We start from the raw sequence: 21,433 nt of genomic DNA, 5'->3' as shown, positions 1-21,433 counted from the left end.
AGGCTTTCTGAAGGTTTTTCAAACTTTTTACTTGCACGTTGGCTGGTTTTGCACTTATTTTCCAGTCCTTGTACCTGACCACATTCACTGGATTATGAATCATTCAAGCATAAAAAAGGCAGCTAACTCAAGAGACGAACGAGTGTTGTGTGAACACATAAAAGACAGTATTAAATTGTATCGTCAGGACTTTGTTACTAGTAGCCTGTCATACAAAAACACATCATTTGTTCACATATCTTTTGCTGAATCTATTTACATGGCCGAGATAACACTATCTGACCGACATAAAATAGTATTTGTGGACGAACAAGTTGATTCGTGAAGAGGTATTAGGGGAAAAACTGCCATATCTCAGCATGGAGTGCGGTCAGTTTTTAAGGAAATATGAGTAAACTGGTCAAGTGCAGAACGAAAGAAGAAGTGGGAGGCCTAAAAAAATATGTTCAGCAGATGAACTGTATCTGAAAGTCTGCAAAGATCTGACAAAGGACCCGAGAGATGCATTTAGTCTTCAGCTGCTATCAACTGTTCACTGAAGCCTCATCGAAAGTGGTCTTAGTGGAAGGATGTCCTTCCACTATCGGGATCAGTGTTGGTTGAAAGCGCAACATTGTCATGTTTGAAGCTGCCACATGGGGGAGCACTTGCACTGCATAAGAATGCCAAGGGTTACCTGCAGCGTTAAAATTCACATCGTCGCTTGGACATTTAATGTTATTGATGACATCCGGTCCAATCTACCTGTCTACGGCCTTCCACATACTCAACTGAGTCATGGCTAATCCAGAAAATAATACATTCTTGGCAGCGGTGGGATTCGAACCCACGCCATCGAAATGACTGGAGCCTAAATCCAGCGCCTTAGACCACTCGGCCACGCTACCACACCTTTGGTTCTCGCATACTTAGATTTAAATAACACGTCGTAAGGTCGTGTAACCTGTGATGCGTTCGCGTCGTTTCGTCACGTCTTTCAGAAACGTCCGCCTTTATATGCCGCAGAGAAAAATAAGGTGACAAAATAAAGGAAAATGCATAAACCCGAGCTTTCGCTGTTGTGGCCCCCAAACTATGGAACAAACTGCCCCTCCATATCAGGCTGGCCCCAACACTTGAAATGTTTAAATCACTTTTAAAGACACACTTTTTTTCAAAGGCTTTCTAGGAGTATTACCAGAGTCAGTTTGTAGTCAGTTTTTAGTCAGCTGTTGATCATTCTTAATCTTTCTACCTTGTTAATCTTATTCATTGTATATCTTATTGTTTATTCTACTCATGTTGTGATATTTAATATATACACTGATTTATTTTTATCTTTTTAATTATATATTTATTTTGTTTATTGATTTTATTGTATGCTTAAAGTATGGTTTTTAACTGCTATCTCTGTTTTATTATTGGAAAGCACTTTGGTCAACTTTGTTGTTTTTAAAAGTGCTATATAAATAAAGTTGGATTGGATTGGATTGGAAACCCACGACACACTGAAGCCCTCTGGGGGCTCTGATATGCAGCACAGGTCATTTTGCTTTCATGATTTATGTTCAGTTCATCACTGCAAATGATCACAGTGGTCTGATGGAAATTAAAATGATAAGAATCATATGATAGGGAAGTTGCAGTCAACCGATCATACAGACAACTTTGATGGACAATGTTTACCACTGTATTGCTCATTAATTTACAGACCCCTGGGCCCACATGTTTGATGGGCTCCAGCCTCTGATATTGAACAGAAAATGCAGCAGCCAGAGATAGTTCATTAGTTTGCCATATGACTACAGGTGTACTGAGCTATCTACACCTGTAGTCCTCATATCTTTAGGGGGTTCTTGGCATCTGCCTGACGAGCTCCTATTCTTCTACATATCCTCTCATAAATATCATCTACCAAACACACTTGGATGGGATGGGTCCCCATGTGACACTGACTCCCTACCCATTCAATATCTGTCTTATTCCATTCCAGATGAAGGAATAGTGTGAGGAGAGACCCAGATCCAGAGACTAATTACTGCCCCGATGGCTCTTTGGTAGCTCATGGTGGTCCATAAACCTTAACAATGCACTTTATGTTGCTTTCATCTGTCTGTATTTTATACACTGTTGGATGTTTCAATATTAAATTTGTTTTAATCTACTTTATCTTAATCGACCAGGTAACTGCAGCTGCCAGCTGCAACTCCTCTTTTTTATTTTTAATATGGAAGTTTTCAAGTAAAGTGTGAATGTTATATGCACTCAATCAAATCAATTATATCATCTGGTGCAGATCAAATGAACTTTTGTTGCTCAAAACAACACTGGATTATGTTCTTGTGAAACTGGCTGACCACCCCCAAAATGATGGAAACTACTTTGCTAATGGTGTCAATACAGTAAAAGGTCATTGTTCAAACAGTGTAAATCATTTCAGGAAAAAAAAGATGATGCTTCCTCCACACACACAGTTCATTGTTAGCCAGCCATTTCTCTCTGTACCATTTCATTTTCACTTGGTCTAGTTTTTCCACACAGCCGTCTGCTGCCTGCTTATCTGATGGCTTTGTGAAGTTACCACGTGCATGTCTTGCCAAGACCTGTCCCTTAGGGCGAGCATGGTATGCAAACCTCTTGTTTGGAGGTTTAAAGGATTGGGAACTAGTGGCAAGTAGGGTAAATATGAAGCGAGACAAAAGGTTGTTTAATTGTTTGCTGTGCCAGCGTACACAAGGTCTCAGTGACCTTTAAGAATGAGGGCAACTCTGAGCTTTGCAGAAAATATGCTTCACTACTGTTGTGTGTGTTGATTAGATTTTCTCTCCCACAAAAACAGCAGCATTACAGATAACGGAGTTTATTTTTTACAGTTGCTTTTATAGCAGTGTTCACTTTATTAGGTAACAGAAGTTTAAGAGAGGAAAGAAATAAGAGTCCATATGGTACATACTCCTAAGGTTGTTTTTCATCTGCTGATAGCTCACAATTATGCACTGAAATGAAGAACAGGTTGAAACATATCTGCTCAAAAGCAATGCAGTGATGCCATCTCTTAGATGTATGAGAGAAAAAAAAAAAAAAAAAAAAAAAAAAAAAAAAAAAAAAAAGCATGCTGCAAAACAGTCTGCACCTTTTTAAAAAAAGAAAGAAAAAAATATATATATATAATTTTTTTTCTGTGCACCTCCTAACAAGAGGTTTGCATACCATGCTCGCCCTAAGGGACAGGTCTTAGCAAGACATACACGTGGTAACCTCACAAAGCCATCAGATAGCACGCAGCACACGTCTGTGTGGAAAAACTAGACCAAGTGAAAATGAAATGGTACAGAGAGAAATGGCTGGATTGCTGTAGGTAACAATGAACTCTGTGTGTGGAGGAAGCATCATCTTTTTTTCTGAAATGATTTCACACACACACACACACACACACACACACACACACACACACGGTCCAAAGGGAGAGAAGAAAAAAAACAAAAAAAACAAAAGACAACATTGATTTTTTTTCTTTTTAATGCTTTGTTTAATTTTGTGTTTCCACCATAGAAGAAGCACCGCATTGTACATGAAGTTTCACTTTGATTAAATTTTCTCAGAAAAATAAATAAACATTTAATCATCTCTAATCTTTTGTTATTAAATAAATAAAACTGAACTCAGTCATGAAAAGTGCAGAGCCTTTCTGTGTCTTTCTGGTGTTAACACACTCGTTTTCCAGTGTCCACTTACTGTACGTTTTGCTCTTAGTGTGCCACCGAACCACCACTGGTGAGCCAACTAATGCCAACTTACAAAAACCTACTTACACTAACAATTAAACTCCTTAGATTTCCAATATTACAACAGTCCAACTTCTCAGTTTACACAACTCTGACTCAACCGCCATCTTATCAAACACTGTAACACAGCGTAACACCCTTATATGTGCCTCTCTCTTCCAAACACCAAAGGGCCCAGTGGTCACGGGGCAGCCATTACAAAAAAGAAAAAACTGAATACTATTGCAGGCGGACGTAATACTTTTGGATTTTGAAGTCAGTCTGCATGTGAAAATGTGCTTTTTGTTCATTGATCCAACTATAAATATTTCTCACAACAAATATAATACATCTAGCTACTTTTTGCCACTTAATTTTTGATAAGGACGCAACAGGCATGTCTAAGACTTTGAGGGCCTGAAAGCATTTACAGCACCTGCACCCTCTGAACAGTGTAACAGAGAGCAAGTCATATTGAGATGAATGACATTCAGTTGGAGGATTCATCGTCCCTGACCGGTTGTTCGTTTCCACTGAGGTCCTCTTTGGTCTTTTGGATGCAGGTGAAGATCTCCTTGAAGAGAGCCTTGTACTCCGGCTGCTGGCTGTCTTCAAGAAGCACGGACAGATCAGACAGAGCTGCAGAGCTGGACAGGCGGCGGCGGGAGCGGCCGCTGGCAAAGGGACTGCTGGATGTCTGGACGGCTTTGTGGCTGAGCTCGTCTGAGGCTTGCTGGCATCGCTGTAACAGCTCATCGTATTTCACCTGGAAAACAAACACATTTTAGGGAAATCTTTCTTCAGTTTTCAAACAGAACAAAAAAATTAACTTTTGCATCAAACATTCTGACATAGAAGATATTTTTTTAGGAATGCTCTGTGCCACAGATACACCACCTGCAGTGCGCTGTACTGTGCATCCACCTCATTGAGCAGAGAGATGCCCCTCTTTTTCACAGCCTCGGCTCGACGTATACATAGCTGCTCGTGACTACGGAGAATTTCATCTGGGTTTGTTGCCTTCAACACGCTGTCACTGTTGCACCTCTGTCGGCCGTATCTGCTCTGCTCCTCGACAGTTTCAGTCTTCTCCTCTGGCTTGCTTTGCTCTGGGCAGGGCTTGTCCTCCGAGGCAAAGAATACGGTGTCAGGCACCAGCAGCTCGTCAGGTTTCCTGACAAGGGTGAGAGTGAAGGGGAACACGCGCATTTAAAAAAAATAAAATATAAAATAATAAAATTACACACTTTGGCTGAATGTCAACAGCAATATCAGAAATGGAGCTAAAATAATTTCACAGTTTGAATCTTCTCCATGCATAACATCATCATCATCAACCTTTTGGTGCAGTCGGCGCGCCACAGAAGCTGCAGCTGTTCTACTTCGGCCTCCAGCTCCTTTTGTCTGGCCTGGTAGCCTGACAGCTGGACCAGCCGCTGTTCCAGGGTGCTGTTTTCCCTTGCTGTCAACTCCAATTCCCGCTCTGCAGCCTCCCTGCGGCTCCGCTCAGCAGCCATCTGGCTTTGAAGCGTTTGGATGGAGCGCTGAAGAGCAGCGTTCTCCTCCTCTGGGTCTGGTTGCTTTTTTCGGTCTTGAAACGAGCCATAAGGTGACCAGAGTCCATCCACAAGGTGACTGCCATTGGCTTGATACCTTAGGAAGTGATTAAAGAGCTTATTAGAGCATCACTTTGAGAGAACAAATAACAAAAGCGATACTGAGGTGAGTTGTTGAGAATATCCTGAAGTGATAAGTGCTGCCAGCGTTACTGAAATATTCTTTGAACTGGATCTAACATGGTTGGACTCAGACACTAACAAACTCTCTTACAATGTGAGAATGAAATGTTTATCATGGTGAAAGTGATTTTTCATTCTTCTTAAAAGGTCCAATTTGATAGTGTAGGAAATTATAAAATATTTAAAAGACAATAATAAAAATAAAAAAAAACAACTTCATAATGCAAACTAGATATTGTCATATTAATTTAATTAAACATTAGGACAGGTCTGAGCCATTTTTACTTCTAAGGTTTTTAATTTAACATCCTTTTACAAAAAGACATTTTATGACCTTACATTTCTCAACAAAATTTAATACCCAAAGACTAAGAATCTGCAGAACTCCCGTTACTATTTTGACTTTTTCAATAAAACTGTGTCCTCAAAATCTAGTTCAGAGAAGCTCCGAGTTGAATTACTACCATACACTTCGAGCACTTAGGCTTTATTAGCAGCAGAGAGTAAATTTCCCTGTCCTCTTGGCAGAGGTTACTTGGGTCTCTAAGCAGTCTGAGAAGAATCTTTATTGTAATTTTTAACGCATTAATATTACATAATTCTTTTCAATGTCATTTAAAGTCCACTACACCGAAACGATTAAATAAATTTCTAGACAGATCGTTCAAGATTTTTAAAGGCGACAGTTCTACAAAATACACCAAATAAGTGACGTGAGATGCAGCAGCCGCATAAGTAAACAGTGATAATGGGGGAGGATTAACTTCCCTCCCTCATGGATTATATCTAAAGTAAGCTCTCTGGGTGACCTGAAGATGTCAAGTCAGCATACGTGACATGAGACAGCAGCGTACTGAAGGTACCACAGCATGAGAAAACGGACCCCAGCTCTCAGTGTTGAGATGCTTTCAGCTTCCCTTTTCTTCTTTGCTTTCATGTCAAGGAAGAAAGATGCTGAATCATATTTTCTTTGATGTTGCCAGATAATTTGAGGCCATGTTTCATTTGTCATTGATCAAAGTGATCAAGAGTACCGAGACAACTCACTGTCTTTAATCCACAATGCTAGGTACAGTTTACCACACCATTTCCTCTGTGAAAACAGTTCCTCTAAAGATGAACTATTAGCATTGTGTTGCTAAATGTGGATGATGAAAATAGTACCTGTCATGGTGCAAGTCATACAGCTCTTTAAGACAGGACACGCTCTGTGCTCCAAGGCTGCGCCTCTGCTCTGCCAGCTCTCTCTTATTTCGCTCTGCTTCTGCAGTCTTTAGTTCCCCGACTTGGGCCTGCAGGTCCTCCATGAGGGTCTGAAGCGCTTCGATGGTCTCAGTTAAACTGAAGGAAAACCAAAAAAAAAAAAAAAAAAAAAAAAAAACCCAAACACCCGACAACATGTTAATGTGGTATATTTTTTATTGGAAGCTGACTGGGTGGATAATTATTTAAAACACAATTTGAAAGGGTAATTCACAAATAACTGGTAGACTGACCTTTGGATCTTGTGTTGGGCCATGCGGTTGTCCTGCACCAGCCTCTGATTGCCTTGCTCCAGATCCCTGGCGGCCGTGTCTAGCTGCTCATACACTTTGGCATGCTGGTCATTCATCTGACGCAGCAGCTCCACTTGCTTGGTTAAGTACTGGTATAGAAGAGAGGGAAAAATAATAATAATAATAATAATTTCAAGTTGGAGTAGCACCTCTCCTTAAATTTTTCCATGTCCCAACTTAAAAATCAAGGAAGAATTTAATGTTCCAAGTTCCTACTCATACCACTCAACGAGTTTCTTTACATTCTACTAGGAAAATGGGAAATACAGCAAACTAAGACAGTTAAGACCTGTTGCCACTGATTTCCCATTCAGTTCTCAACATTTCTCTTCTGTATTAATGGCCTTTAGACAGCCACCTTTCCACTGAGACAATTTATAATAGAGCTTTATTAAACAGCACATGGATCAACTGAAGGGTCAGATGCATCTCTCGAGGTCTGTGTGAGGTCCTTGCTCCCCCCCCCCCCCTCATTTCTTAAGGACATGACTTTCAGATCATGTTTATCTGCTGTTAGTGCTTCTTGCCACTTCTTCTTTTGCTAAGTTTTCTCAATTTCTTTTAAGGACATATTGCACACCATGCTGAGAAGTGCCATGTTTTTGGCTGACAGTACTAATGATAGCCTTTTTCCACATAGGATACCAAAACAGCAACACCAAACTTTCCTGAGAATAAATGTGCTTAAAAAGTACATTAAAAATTCATTATTTCGTATATTTACTTCATACTAAAAGATAACCTTTTATTTTACAAGCTGGATGGGTACAACTGATCACGAATGAACTTCAGACACAGAGCTCTCAGTACTGTAGTGTTAATGACAACACAGGCCTGTAACCTGTATTTGTCTGCTGACCAGCTTCATCAATAGGTCAACCGATGACATCAGCATCGGCGCTTGGCTTTTCAAAATGCTAGACTGGACTCATGACAGTTTTCTTTGGCAAGTATTTCTCCAGACCTTTTGTAGTTTCGTGAAACAAAAGCACACCTCTGAGACTGGAAAGGCGGGTAGCCAGTAAAATGTGGGTCAAAGAGATGTATTGGGATTACCAAAACAACCTCTAGAAATCCTTACACCGAAGACGTAAACAAATTAAGGCTCTTATGTGTGCTGACCTTCTAAGTGCCGTGTCCTCCTACTCAGATCATCAGCAGTTTACGCATGCGCTGTCTTAGAACTAAAATATGAGTCTCTCTGCTATTGGATGTTTATTATTTTTAGAATACAAAAACTAAATTTTATTGACTCTAACACAAAATCAAAACCAGGAACAGTGTCCAAGTAAAACAGTGATATTCTGTTACTGGAAAACCAGTGAAAGTCTTCAAATAATTAGGTAGACAAATGATCTGCTCCTTGCCAAAGGCTTATTAGATCAGACTGGGTGGGATTAGCTTTTACTCCAACCTATTTTCAGCTGTGCCAATTTCACAATGACTTTCCATTCGGACAGCTTTTCACATGTCTCAGCATGGACTTTTCTCAATGAGTGACCTCTAATCATGGACTCATTCACCTAAAAATCAACCAGAATCTGCATACACTGACAGACGAAATTCTGGAGCACATATTGAGCCTCAAAAACTCAGATTAGTTCCTTCCTAAAATTTATCACCTCGATTTCCTGCAGCTGCTCCTGGTTGGTGGAGTACATCTGCTGCAGGGCCTGCTCCAAGTCATGGTTTCTGTCGAGGAGGGTTTTCCCCAGCTCTGCTGCCAAATGAAGATCTGTACAAAAAAAAAAAAAAAAAAAAAAAAAGAAGAAGAAAAAAAAAGGAGTCAAGTAAAACACGCAAACACAAGTTTCGGGATGGACTCAGTGCCCGAATACAGACAGCTGAAAGAATTAGACAAGTGTGTAAACATAGCGTCGCGCCAGTGCCACTCACAACAACAACTCATTGTCCCACACCAAGGAATCTAAGGCATGCCTTGTGACCCCTTTCCCCTACTAAATTCTCATGAGTACTGGATCTTGGCCAGCCATGTGAAGCTGGTCTTTTGTGGGACTACTAAGTGCAGGGAATAAAAATGCAATTAAACCAAGCCAAGATAAACTTTAAATGTCACTAACAGAGATGGCAAAATTAACACATTTTTCATTCAAGAAGAAGGACAGGAAATTGTGTTTGAAAAGGGTCTGGCAGAAGCTGAAGTACTGATGCAACCTCTTTACGTACATAAAAGCAAAAAAAAGCAGAGGCTGAAGTGTACTCAAAGTATAAATTTAAAAAGTAGCTACTCAAAGGACATTTATACTTTCCATTTTTGTGCAAAGCTCATGTACTTTTGACACGTTTTTGTGTTCACTGCACACGTTTTACATACATACATACTTTTATTTCTACACCTTCTAGGTTAAGCGTGTGCAATCAGAACTAACAGTGCGTACACCAGCAGGATTATAAAGTAGCATTTTGTGGGGAACAAACGTAAAATAAACAAGTGAACTACCTAATAATCTTAAATCCTACTCTGAAGCCCATAAAGTTGGTGGAGGAGATGAAGTGGCATACATTTCTTCCTAAATCTCTTCGTGTAAATGCTAAGCATTTTTGTTGTTATCCATGCCCACTGAGGAATGCTACAGGAAGTCATTCTTCCCGCCTGCTGCCAGTGAAGGCAGCAAATTTTTCCTACAAGTTCATCTATTCAATCATGATACTAAATGATTAACAATTCTCAGTTAGTAGTTGTTGTTTTTTTTTTTAGCCCTGGGATAGACTGGAGACCTGTCCAGGGTGTGCCTCTGCCCTGTGCAACCCCTGAAATTGAACAAGCATAAGAGACTGGACAGATGGATGGATGTGATAAAATATACTTGTAAGATGGGCAGCATGATTTTCCTCATCCCAAAAGGAAAATACACTTTATTTTCAGATATAAAATACAAATAAACTTTAATTGGTTGGTCAGTCATCTATTTTCAACTATCTGGCCATGTCACATCACTAAATTATAACCTAACTCTGGTTGCATTCATATAACAATACACTGTAAACAACACATTCACAAATCTGCCACACCACACACATAATTATGTTCAGTGTCACATCTTCCTCTTCCTTACTCCTTCTTATTGGTTAGATGATCTGTGTGGCTCGCTTAGAAGCACAGACAGGGGTCACGTTAGTCTGAAAACAATAAACACAGGGGGACCGGTGACAGCCTCAGGAAATCCTGGCTGTGTAGGAGACCTCATGTGGATTGCATGACTATTGTGGGTCTGTGCCACAAGGACTTCAACTTCAATTTAATCTGTGAGCTCTTATTTAGGGGCTTTTCTCACTGTTTTTCCTAAGGCTCTTACAACTAACATTAGTGATAAAAAAAAACAAAAAAAAAAAACAAAACACTTCAGCTAATAGTAAAATTATTTCAAGTATATTTTTGAACTAAACCTAAAACTAGAAATAAAACGTACATAAAATGCCTTTAGTGTTAGTGTTGGTCAATTTGAAGTAATCAACAAGCATGAGGAGGCCCTGATGCAGAAGTTTATTGAGACATCCTCATGGCTGTGAGTCAGTTTTACAATGAGTTGTGTTTACATTACTAATACCTATTCTGGATGTGTTAAATATTACCTCTACCAACTAATTTAACACTTAACCTAGCATAAAAATAGCATAACTAAATAAAAACTCAACTTTAATAAGCAAACTCACTCTGGAGACTAACTGAAACTTAACTAAAAAAAATAGCTACAATAGGCAGACAGTAGCAGCAACGCTCATTAATTTACTCATTTAAAATAAAACATAAAACTGGAGTAACACAACCTGCCCACACAGACACAGTCAGTCAGGGTTAGGGTGCGACCTCAGGGCTGAGCAGCTCTTACCGTGTTCGAGCTCTTGCTGGTTGTACCAAGACTCTCCATTCTTCTCAAATTCTTCCTCCAAAATCATGTCGGTTAGCATTTTCAAACCGAGGGGTGACCCAAAACTCCACCCGACAGAAGCCCCACACACTCGAGTTTGACGGCTAGAAGCTGACCGCAGTCCACCGCCTCGAGTGGTCAAACGTAACTCACATCGTCCCCGGTGTGTGAGAGGCTTTAAAGTCTGTTGTCTACAGCAACGTGGCAAATCACCCCAGCATCCGGCAGGAGGCAGAAAGAGCATAAACGAAATTTAATCGATTAATTAAAAAACGCACTGAACACATTTTACTTGTTTTTTATCCTTATGCACAGTTAAATAAAGTTACAATAAGGAATGACAGTTAAATATTTTAAAATCAGGTTTCACTGTCGTAACGTCCCACGTTGCCTGACGGAGATTTGTATTGACGAATTACGAAGCAGTAAATACAAGGAAGGAACTTTTTATGCCCAATCAGATCGTGTTTCTTATCCTGAAGTCCCGCCCGTTGGTGACTCTAAAACAGCTTCGTTGGGGTAGATTGTATGTTTTTTACAATGCTTGGGTAAATATTTAGCAAGTGTTACTTCCTAACAAGTGTACATTCATGGGAATTAGTGAACAGGAACAATATCCGTCTCATTACCAGACTTTTTTTTTTTGCCCTGTGGAATTTTGCTATTCTTACAGCAGTATCGTTAGCAATGCTAAACAGCAGTAGCGTTGTAAAACCGGTGCTGCAGGTGACAACAACTCCTCCTCGCTCCTTGCTCGTTTAGAGACACATTTAACTTGGTTAAGCTCTCGTGGCCGTGAAGGTGAAACCTGTCTCGAGTGTTTCCAGACCGGAACAATGAATGTCTTCCGACACCTGATAAACTTTGGGGTGAACCCTGGAGCGCTGGCTTATGCCATGACCACTCTGGGGTCTAGCATGATAAACAATATGTTCAGCTTCTACTATGTGAAACTCTTCCTGAATAGGTACAAGATATCCGAAGGAGCGTTTCACCAATCACAAGTGAGTATGTTGACCTGTCCTTCTTGACCAATACTCTGTGAGTTGCACAGTTGTAGAGTACAATTTAAAGAGCCGGTTGCTTAAAATAAAAAACAACTGGCTTCTGAATTCTTCAAAGCATCAAAAAGAAAAGATTACCCATAAGAATTTCTATGGGATTTCTATCTTCATAAAATCACTTCAGTATCTGTGAAATTCTCAGCCAGTTGCAGTCAAGAGGGCTAATATAAGCCGATGTTGATGTCGATGTCTAACATGCATGCCCAGGAATGACTTCTTTTAGTAACCTAACGATTACTGATTATGATTGAATAGTAATTGTAGTTTCTCTCTACCACTATAAAAAGGATTTGCTTGATGGCACTCAGTGGAATAACAAATACCCAGAACAATGGGAAAGTCCAGAGAGCTGAGTGAATATTTAAGCAGGAAAACTGCTGATTTACACAGGATGGGAAGGTCTCTTGGAAACATTTCTAAACAAATGCAAATTCCAAGATCATCAGTTTAAACAAGTTATTCAAATGCAATTTGCAGAGGTCTAGAAGAACACCCCAACTGTCACTCTCAGATGATAGGAAATGGGTTATGATGTTCAGGAAAAACTCGAAAACCACCAAAGCTGAAGGCTACTGTGAACTGGAAACTGCTGGAGCACCAGCGTCACCGTCCAGAGTGAAGTGAGTTTTACATCGCCATGGACTGCAAGTGTGTCAACCGAGATAGAAAGCCCCTCCCCCAAAGTCTGCATCTTCAAGTTAGACTGAAATCTGCAGCTGCTCACATGGACAAGCCAAAAAAAAAGCTTTAATCCTAACCTGGTCAAACAAGGCAAAAAAATGGAGTTATTTGGACACAGTGGCAAGGAATTTTTGAGAAGTAAAGTTGAGGCTTTCAATCTTAAGAATGCTCCATCAGCTTTGGACATGGTGGTGGTAGCATTATGCTGTGAGGCAGTTTTGCACCCAGTGGTACTGATATGTTGCACAAAATGGGTGGAATAATGAAAAAGGAGGACTAGCAGGAGTCACAAAGACAAGGATCGGCTTGGTAAAGATTTTGATATGGACCAAGGGATAGATGTGGAAAATGCAAAGGATGGCATGGGTTTTGGGCTTAACTCTATTTTCATAAGTTTTACAGCTTTTCCTGATGATAAAAACCTCCAACATTGTCATACATAATACAAGTTCATAAGTGATTAACCAATGGATAAACAATTAAATGGCAGTAAAGTTCCTGTGTTATTTATTTATTTTAAAGTTTACTTCTTCTTTTTTTTTTAAAATTTCTGACAGATTTCCTTGTTGTTTTTTTTTATTAACACTTTTACATGCTTCCTATCCACAGGTGGTGTACATGGTGTGGAATGCAGTTAATGACCCTCTCTTTGGTTACCTGCAAGATAACTCCAGGGTACCCTGCTGCTCTCAGCGACGTCTCTCCATCCTGTACGGCGCTCCCCTCTACTCGCTAGCTTTTCTTTTAGCCTGGTTCCCGTGGCGTTCCTACGCCCCTGGCGACTGGTTGAGTGGTTTACACTTGACAGTAGCGCTGTGTGCTTTCGATGGCATGCTAACTTTTGTGCTGTTGGCACAATGTGCCTTGTTTGCAGAGATTTCCAGCCATCATCAGAACAGACTTAGACTCATAAAGTACAACCAGGTAGGCCCTTCATCCTGACGTCTCTTCTCTCTATGTACCTAAGCACGTCATTCTTTTCATATCCCTTCTTATTTATTTCCCAGGTGGCTTCTCTCATTGGCTCATCCAGTGTCCTCTTCTGTGGTGTGGTTTCCAACAACATGGAAGACTTCTTGGCCTTTCAGGCATTCGCTGTGCTGATTGCTATCCTGAGCTGTGGCTGCATGCTCTACACAGGCTTCCACAGCGAGAGCCGCTTTGACAATAAAGCATCTCAATCAGATGCTCCCGCGTCTGTTGATCAGACTTCGCATCCATTGGCATGCTCCTTCTCCACGTTGAAAACGTTGACATGGCAAATCCTGACCAACAGGGACTTTCAGCTATTTGTACTAATGAACTTCTTCCAGGTGTTCATGCTGGCCTTCTTTAATAATTTTACCATGATATTTACTGAGCACCTGATTCCTCCAGATGTGCTTCCATCATTGGCAAAGAGCATCATGTATGGAGCAGCATTCATCTGTCCACAGGTATCGTCCCACAGTGTTAGTGTTTTAGTTTTTTTCCCCATAAAGATTAGAATAAATGCTTTAAAATACCACACTGATTGCTTTAGTCCATTAAAGTCACATGTCCTGAACAGTGAGGTACAAAGATCATTTTCAGTTGATATTTACTGCTGACTGCACTGATAAAGGAATTGGTAAGCTTGGAAAATTTGAAATCCGTTCTCAGGCGGTACCAGTTTTCAGTTCTCAATTTGGAACAAGGTTGAAATACAGGGAATATAGACAATGTTAAATGGACAGTTTTTGTAGTATTTTGGGCAGAAATATTTGCAATAACTACTTAAAACCATTTATTTATATTCGTTTACCACATAGTTCATAAATAGAGCTATTCGGCTGCCAACTCTCCACCTTGCTCAAATGTCAGAGGTCTAAATAAACACCTGAAAGCACCGAAAAGAAAAGGGTTTTAAAATACTTGCAGCTTTTTAATCATCTGCTTCGCCTAACCCAATGTCTTGTTCCTGACTGTCCTCATTTTAGCTTTTAGTGCTGAGCTCTCAGAGTCTGCTGCATAGGCATGGCTACTACAGGATCATCCTCTTCATCTTCTATGTGGAGGCTGGAATGGCAGCTGTCATGCTAGCAATTGGTCCTCAGCACTACTATTTCATGGCATTTTTCCTCACCATTAACATGTAAGAAGTTACTGCTGGGCTTGTTTGTCTTGATATGTAAATTTTTTTTTTTTTTTTTACTATACTGCATTGATTTTATTTCTTTTCGGTTTCTATGTTTTATACAGGGTTATAATTCAGGCCTCCTTCAGTCTTTTTGGGTTGCCTTTGGCTGACATTATTGACACTGACCTGCAGAAATACAAGCGCAGGTAAGAAACACATTCGACAGTTTGGACACCACTGTCCTTTATGTCATACCGACAAAGCCAAAATTTTAATCAGCCGAGACATTTACCTTGTGCACTATTTCTGTCAGTTATATGTAACAAAGAACAGCTGAGTTTGATGGGAATATTATTAGTATTTATTTAGTATTTATTCAGAGATGGACCAAACTGGTGGGCCTGCAGACCAACCCTGCCATCCCCTTGACTTGTGTCACTATCATGACTATAAATATGAACGTCAGCACAAATGACTAATTCAGTCATTCCTCAGATTCAAATATAAACCACTTCATTAACTCTGGCTGCTACAGCATTGTTTTAAAACCTCGTGATTTTCCTACATAAACTAGGAAAATATGCAACATTATTTCATTTAAGCACTCACAAATCTGTGTACTAACACGCAATGCAACAAGTTTATGATTTAATGTGTGATGATGCGTTTTCTTTTCTTCCTCGCCTCCTGTAGTTCCCCTCTCTCTTCCATGGTGTTTGGAACAAATGCACTGTTCACAAAGCCAGCTCAGTCTCTGGCTCCTATGATAGTGTTAAATATCCTGAACCACTTTGGGTATGAACAGCTGAAGGATGTCACAAAGGATTCAGATCCGAGGTACAGAGAATTTCTTGCTACTTGTTGACTTAATGGACGCAAATGTTTTTGGAGCTGGTTTTAAGATTATAGCCATAAATCTATGACATGTGTCCTAAGTCTGTCTGTTAATACTTTATGTCATAACTTGCTGTACAGTAAACACTAAAAACCTGAGGAAAAAATAAGAGGGCCTTAGTTGCTGCAGCTGCTGATACCTATGTTTAATGTAGTACGTTTTCCAAAGTGTTCAGTTACTATTCAGCTTTAAGCCTGGGGCCGTTTATCCCATTATAGTATAAATAACCCGTTTTTCTATTGAAATGTAGATAATCCATCCTGTATAAAACAATAGCACCATGTAACAACAATCTAACTTTGACCAATAAACTGTGATGACACTGATGGATTTAAAGTGTGTTTTAGATTTTAAACAAATGCAGAATAAGAAGCTAATCTAAAAAGTTAAAACTGTAAAGTAGTAAAATAAACCACCAAAAATCCACCACTGTGATCCCTTATAATTTCAGATAATCTAAATAGAGGCACATTTAATTTGAAGGAGAACAACATTTTTTTCTATGGTTGCTATTTAGTTTTATTATGCAGAAAATCGACTTTATAGTCAACTGAATAAACACCAGTTTCAAGAGACAGCCTCTCTGATTTCGCCTTTTTTTTTCTAAGGTCACTGTTTATATAATTTTCTAAAATCTGAACCACTGAAACATTTGTTTTCCATCTACAATGTTTTTTTTTCTTGGGCTCTCCTACAGTGGATTTGTATGTGTCACAGTTTCAATTAATTGTTATATCTTATCGCAGGCCCTCACTTGATCCACTGCGTGAAAATAAAAATAAGCTCCCTTTAGACCACATTTCTTCTAAGTGGCAACCCTCGTAAACATAACATTTAACCAGTGGGTGGTTAAATCGAGCACGATTGGCCATATTAGGGATAGTGTTTCTCATTGACATCGTTCAGAACCAAGACCTTGTCATAAACTGTTTAGAGGAATCTGAAGAGTGCTTTTGGCTCACAGCGATTCCTTGCACATAAACTGACTCTTGAAATATCTTAGATCTTTATGGTTTTGTACGTCCACTGATTCCTCTTTACACCATTTAAACGAGTCACAGTCAACATGCACAGGCATGCTTTTGCAGTTTCCGTAATTAGCATTGTGACAGTCAGGATGATTCAGCTGTAAATAAATGTAACTACACCAACACTTTGTTTGTCCTTGTTTTTAGTGCCTTGGAGAGCCTCCACAGAGCCATGTTCTACTTGGTTTGCTTGGTGCCCATGTGTGTCGCTGCTCTGCAAGTCCTGGCTTGGAGGCCGTTTTCCATTCGCAACAGTCACACAGTTGACACAAAGTATATTGATGGCTAATATCAGTATTCTCGGTATTCAAAGAACCTGGCTTAATTGCCTGTAGTTGGGATCTGTAAATTAGTCATTTAAAATGAGTATTTTTGTATATTTAAATGAGTGAATATATTGAAATTTTAACAGGGGACAACTGTAAATCATCAAGTACCTTAAAATCAAACAAAAGTGGAAAGAAGTAAATGTTTTAAATGGCAATTTTCATCTGGGTGCAAATATATCTAGATTTTATCCCACTTACTTTGATTTAAAAGTGGTATTTTACTTCCCATTCTTAAACATTTACTGGTTGTTGGGTTGGGCGGGGCACAAATTCAGCATTATAATAGTTTGTTAGTTTATAATTAGTTTGTGAGATATATTTTTATGACAGAATCCCACCAACTGTTCAGCTACACTTATCAGCATCCTACATTATAAGGTGGATGTTCGGAAGGCCAAAAGGTTCTGAGTAAACAATGAACTTAACTAAAGGAACTTTACTCATGCAAACATTGAAGTTGGATGTTAGATCGCTGCTTTAGCAATGAGAACAAATAGTCGAGACATTCTCGATCCTTAAAGAGTCAACTGAAACACAAACTCAAGCATCTACTTGAAGAGAAGTATTTAGTTAACAGCTTCGCATCTCTGGAACAAAAAACTTGTCGTGTGGTTATTTCTTGAAGACTATCATTTAAGTGTCGACTTTGATTTTTTTTTGATCATTTTGTACACAAAAAATATTTTGTTTCATTTTTTTTGTCTGTTTATGATGCTTTTATATATCATCTATATAATAGAGAGGGAGAGAAAGGTAAAAACACTCCATTTAGCTTTTCACAGATGCAGACGCATAAAGTGGCCACATAACATCAGAAATTATTGTCACTTAAACTCAGGTCTCACAAGCTCTGGCATCAACAGTGATGATCGATGAAAGGTATTCATCAAGAACAAAAAATTTCATTTTGCCGGTTAATGAAATGCCTTATTTTACCCGATGAAAAAGACAGTTAGTGTCACAAACTTGATGGTTAATAACCTCCATGCAGATTTAAAAAAAAAACAAAAAAAACAAAAAAAAAAAAACATGATTGAAGTGGCTCGCATCACCTGTATTTGATAGTTTACAGTAGAGAGAAGCCCAAATTGGGGCAGTTTATGCAGATTTTGAATAAAGGCTGTAAATGGTGAAAACTAATCTAAGGATTATAATCCAGTGTGTGAATGGACATTAATGTAAAATGTATTGAGATTTAGGGGATGGGATATGCCTCACAGCTGGCTCAGAATGCTAAACACTGCCTTAATGTGAATTTCTAATAAGTTTACTGTGATTTCTCTAAAGAGAAACAAGGCCCTCTCTTTTCCTATGATAACATAAGCTGTATTTGACATACAGACATGTGCTGTATCTTGTTCTATGTTTTGGTATCAGATTCTATAAATGTGTTGTTTCTAATTAAAAATGGTAAAAAATCTATCCGTGGTACATTTATGTTTGTGATTAGATTTTAAGAATGTTTTAAAGAAATTCTTGGTCAATAATGTAACAAACATTAAGCGCTATCAAAAAAGTGCCATGACCCCTTTAATGAGAAATGGCTTTATCATTTCATGTCAGTTCACTGCCAGTAATCGTTGTGATTAATGATTCGTGCAATAAAAGGTGTAACATTTTGCTTTTTGTAGAAGTGAAATTCAGATGTAATTCCTCTAATGTGGATCGTCTAATTATCCCCCTTTTGTGTTGCAGAAAGTCCTGAAAATAAAATCCTTGGAAAAAGTTGTTATGAGCAACAAGGAAGCTGTGGAAGCGCGGTGGAGACCAACACAACTTCGAATGCTTTGTGAAAGGCGGGTTGTGTAAGAGCCTTAACGTTTAGAGAGGAAATAGTCGCCTGGTCCACGCTGGTTTTGTAGTTTTTATGTCTCATTTCATGAGAAAAGATTAGAAGCACAAATGACTTGCATCCTTTGCAGACTTGCTTGTTTCCTCAGACTCAACAGCATCATCCAGCTGGTGTTTAATGGCTTTACAATTTCCTTTCCGTCAAGATGATGGAGGTCTGAATTCATCAATTCCTTGAATGAAGCTTAGACATTTTGATAGATGTCATCAGAAGAATGCTGCAGGTCGTTGCTCGAGGCCTGAAACGATATTAAAACTTGGTCAAAAACAGTTAAATTGAATTTTGTACAGACATCCTGCGGCAGAAGTTACACAATCTGTCTATTTGACTAAATCTAACCTCAACATGCTGCAACAACAACATTTACCTCAACTTCAGAAGAGCTTCTGCTTGCTGTTTGATTGTTTGTCTCCATGTTTCTCTTCTTGTGCATTTCTTTCAGCACGTCCTGGAACTGTACTTTTTTATTTGCGTTTTTCTATAAGGGAAAAGATGAGTAAAAATTTATTATAAAGCCCTTTTTTTGGAGGGGGGGTTAGGATTTTTTTCTGCCTTGGTATTTACAGAGGGTTTAGTTCGTTCCTGTTCCTCTTTTTTTTTTTTTTTTTTTTTTTTTTTTTTTTTGCATCTGTGGGCTTTTCCCTATTTTGAAAACAATGGATTCATCAAACATGAGTTAAAACAGAAGAGAGAGACCTTGTCGTTTTTGGATGTCTTTCTGCAGATGTTCATATTGCAGCCATACTAGAACAGAAAGAGAAAGGTTAATTTCACGTGAGCACAAACTGACTTTCAGTCCGGCTTGCACAATAGATCACATTAAAATAAATGTGTCTGTGATTCACCTTCTTTAGAATGATGAGCGTCACTATAGCCAAGCTGTAGACGGCCAAGAGGACAAATGATACCGACACGATTTTTCCCATCACTGTTTTAGCATTTTCTAAAAAAAAAAGAAAGAAAGTGAAGGCGTCGTCTTCATTTTAATGACTGTAAAATGAGTTTTCTCTCTAAACAGTCCTTACCTCTCACTACAAGAGTTGCTCCCTCCCCTACAAACGGTGTGCAGCACCCATTCTGAGTTGCTGCGGCACAGAAGTACATCCCGCTGTCACTCACTTTAAGTGAATTAATTTGAAAAGACGCTTCTCTTTGGTACTTTTTACTCATATGAAGTGGTAGAGAGACATTCTCTTTAAACCAGTAAAATTTTACTGAACACTTGGAAATAACTGTACAATTGAAAACAGCTTCTTCCCCTATTTTCTTCCAGATTATGTTGTTTGACTGTGATATGTTGACATGACATGTATCCTCGCCAGCTGCAATAAACAGGCAAAAGAGAATCAATATGAATCACACCCAGCCTTTTACATATATTTCCTAGAGGAATTATTTACAGACGGCAAAGATATGAAAATGATCTTACCTGTGACCAACAGGTGGGCGAGCAGGAGAGACAGCCAAAACAACCGGTCCATGTCTGCGGCTTGAAAGACACTGAATGATCTCATGATTCCTTGTATCAGCCGTTTTTTTTAAATGGCTGACAACATGGGAAGTGGTAGACTGAACTTCCTCAAGTCTACTAGTTCCTTCTTATTTTCCTGTATTGTGCAGCTCTACAGTACAATTAATGGATCTGTATATATTCAAAGCGTTTATTGTGTTTATGGTAACATGATATTATGAACTACTGTACTACTAGTAGTTACTGTTTAAAGTGTAAGTACATTTAATTGATTTCACGCTCTTAAATGAAGGATTGCAAGGTTTGGTGTCACTGGCGATGGGGAATCACAAATAGCCCCGTCACCCCTTATTACCCAACATGGGCAACATTTTTGCGTGTAGACACAAATATCAACTCATGCTGTGCACACATGATGGCGCAATCTAGGAACGGTAGAATAATACTTTGAATTATTGAGAATGTGTAGAGATTTGGTGACAGGACTCCGGCAGTAATAATATCATGCAAGGTTATGCGGAAAGTAAATAACTCAGTGCAAGTCAGTAAAGCTGAATGTGTAGTTTTGGTTTGGAGAAATATGTATGAAGCAATCGTGCTCACACAAGAGAGTAAATTCTATGAATTTTGTTTTCGCTGATTTTATTTTCCCCACATTTTGTTATTTATGCATCTACACTGCCTTGAAAGAGGATTTACCACATTCCTGACTTCTTAGCTTTTTTGCATATTTGTCACATTTCACGTTTCATAATAATCAAACACAACCTCAGTAAAAACAGAATTAAGTTTTTAAATGATTCTTTTCATTTATCTATTATCCAAACCTACTCAGCCCTGCCTAAAAAATTGCCCCGCTAACCTAATTATGAGGTTGTGACCAATTTGACAGCAAGTACTGCCAGACACTCATGCCACTTCCCTTCACCCTCTTGTAAATCATTACTTAACTGTGATTAACCATATTTTTGGCCTGACAATTGCCAGACCTGCTGACTCAAGAAATACATATCTGGCACAGTAAAGTGGGGTAGAAATATCCAAAAAAGCCAGCACATCATGCCCCAATCTAAAGAAATTTAAGAAC

The 21,433-nt window shown here is 39.0% G+C and overlaps 3 protein-coding genes and 1 non-coding gene across 7 annotated transcripts; 1 reads left to right on the top strand and 3 right to left on the bottom strand.

The window, feature by feature from the left end:
• Positions 1-805: 805 nt before the first annotated feature.
• On the bottom strand, positions 806-887 carry trnal-uag. The gene has a single exon. It is a non-coding gene; the product is annotated as a tRNA-Leu (tRNA).
• A 2,794-nt stretch (positions 888-3,681) lies between these two features.
• cdr2a (cerebellar degeneration-related protein 2a) lies at positions 3,682-11,292 on the bottom strand. Its single transcript, XM_040050748.1, has 7 exons — positions 10,890-11,292; positions 8,661-8,773; positions 6,979-7,127; positions 6,647-6,823; positions 5,082-5,396; positions 4,641-4,917; positions 3,682-4,509 (listed from the first exon to the last, which is right to left on the bottom strand). Exons 1-7 carry the CDS (start codon positions 11,170-11,172, stop codon positions 4,234-4,236), a joined length of 1,590 nt encoding a protein of 529 aa, XP_039906682.1. The 5' UTR covers positions 11,173-11,292; the 3' UTR covers positions 3,682-4,233.
• Positions 11,293-11,734: 442 nt separating this feature from the next.
• mfsd13al (major facilitator superfamily domain containing 13a-like) lies at positions 11,735-20,203 on the top strand. 4 transcript variants are annotated; one of them, XM_040050766.1, is made up of 8 exons: positions 11,735-11,932; positions 13,283-13,597; positions 13,681-14,109; positions 14,632-14,786; positions 14,894-14,977; positions 15,465-15,608; positions 16,842-16,967; positions 18,719-20,203. In XM_040050766.1, exons 1-8 carry the CDS (start codon positions 11,765-11,767, stop codon positions 18,726-18,728), a joined length of 1,431 nt encoding a protein of 476 aa, XP_039906700.1. In that variant the 5' UTR covers positions 11,735-11,764; the 3' UTR covers positions 18,729-20,203. The 4 variants fall into 4 exon arrangements, with proteins under 4 accessions (XP_039906700.1, XP_039906708.1, XP_039906692.1 ...); XM_040050782.1 differs by lacking the exon at positions 18,719-20,203 and adding an exon at positions 12,470-12,612 and having other exon boundaries at positions 11,818-11,932; positions 16,842-18,080; XM_040050774.1 differs by lacking the exon at positions 16,842-16,967.
• LOC120745717 lies at positions 16,268-21,316 on the bottom strand. Its single transcript, XM_040050794.1, has 6 exons — positions 20,305-21,316; positions 19,901-20,197; positions 19,721-19,818; positions 19,572-19,619; positions 19,243-19,353; positions 16,268-19,113 (listed from the first exon to the last, which is right to left on the bottom strand). Exons 1-6 carry the CDS (start codon positions 20,387-20,389, stop codon positions 19,060-19,062), a joined length of 693 nt encoding a protein of 230 aa, XP_039906728.1. The 5' UTR covers positions 20,390-21,316; the 3' UTR covers positions 16,268-19,059.
• Between the last annotated feature and the right edge of the window lie 117 nt (positions 21,317-21,433).

This window comes from Simochromis diagramma, unplaced genomic scaffold, assembly GCF_900408965.1.
Source record: "Simochromis diagramma unplaced genomic scaffold, fSimDia1.1 OVJJ01000321.1, whole genome shotgun sequence".
Lineage (NCBI taxonomy): Eukaryota > Metazoa > Chordata > Actinopteri > Cichliformes > Cichlidae > Simochromis > Simochromis diagramma.
Note: the sequence above shows the minus strand (reverse complement) of the source record. Positions and strands in the feature narration are given on the sequence as shown.

What these genes read in the sequence shown, in the direction of transcription:
- cdr2a (XM_040050748.1), bottom strand. Translation starts at nt 11,172, where the DNA reads ATGCTCTTTCTGCCTCCTGCCGGATGCTGGGGTGATTTGCCACGTTGC. An exon ending in AGCAGCTGCAGGAAATCGAG is followed by an intron (nt 7,128 to 8,660) that starts GTGATAAATTTT and finishes CTTCTATACCAG; the next exon opens with TACTTAACCAAGCAAGTGGA. An exon ending in GCCCAACACAAGATCCAAAG is followed by an intron (nt 6,824 to 6,978) that starts GTCAGTCTACCA and finishes GTTTTCCTTCAG; the next exon opens with TTTAACTGAGACCATCGAAG.
- mfsd13al (XM_040050758.1), top strand. Translation starts at nt 11,765, where the DNA reads ATGAATGTCTTCCGACACCTGATAAACTTTGGGGTGAACCCTGGAGCG. An exon ending in GACTCATAAAGTACAACCAG is followed by an intron (nt 13,598 to 13,680) that starts GTAGGCCCTTCA and finishes TTTATTTCCCAG; the next exon opens with GTGGCTTCTCTCATTGGCTC. An exon ending in TTTTTCCTCACCATTAACAT is followed by an intron (nt 14,787 to 14,893) that starts GTAAGAAGTTAC and finishes TGTTTTATACAG; the next exon opens with GGTTATAATTCAGGCCTCCT.
- LOC120745717 (XM_040050794.1), bottom strand. Translation starts at nt 20,389, where the DNA reads ATGAGATCATTCAGTGTCTTTCAAGCCGCAGACATGGACCGGTTGTTT. An exon ending in CGCCCACCTGTTGGTCACAG is followed by an intron (nt 20,198 to 20,304) that starts GTAAGATCATTT and finishes TGTTTATTGCAG; the next exon opens with CTGGCGAGGATACATGTCAT. An exon ending in CGCTCATCATTCTAAAGAAG is followed by an intron (nt 19,620 to 19,720) that starts GTGAATCACAGA and finishes TTTCTGTTCTAG; the next exon opens with TATGGCTGCAATATGAACAT.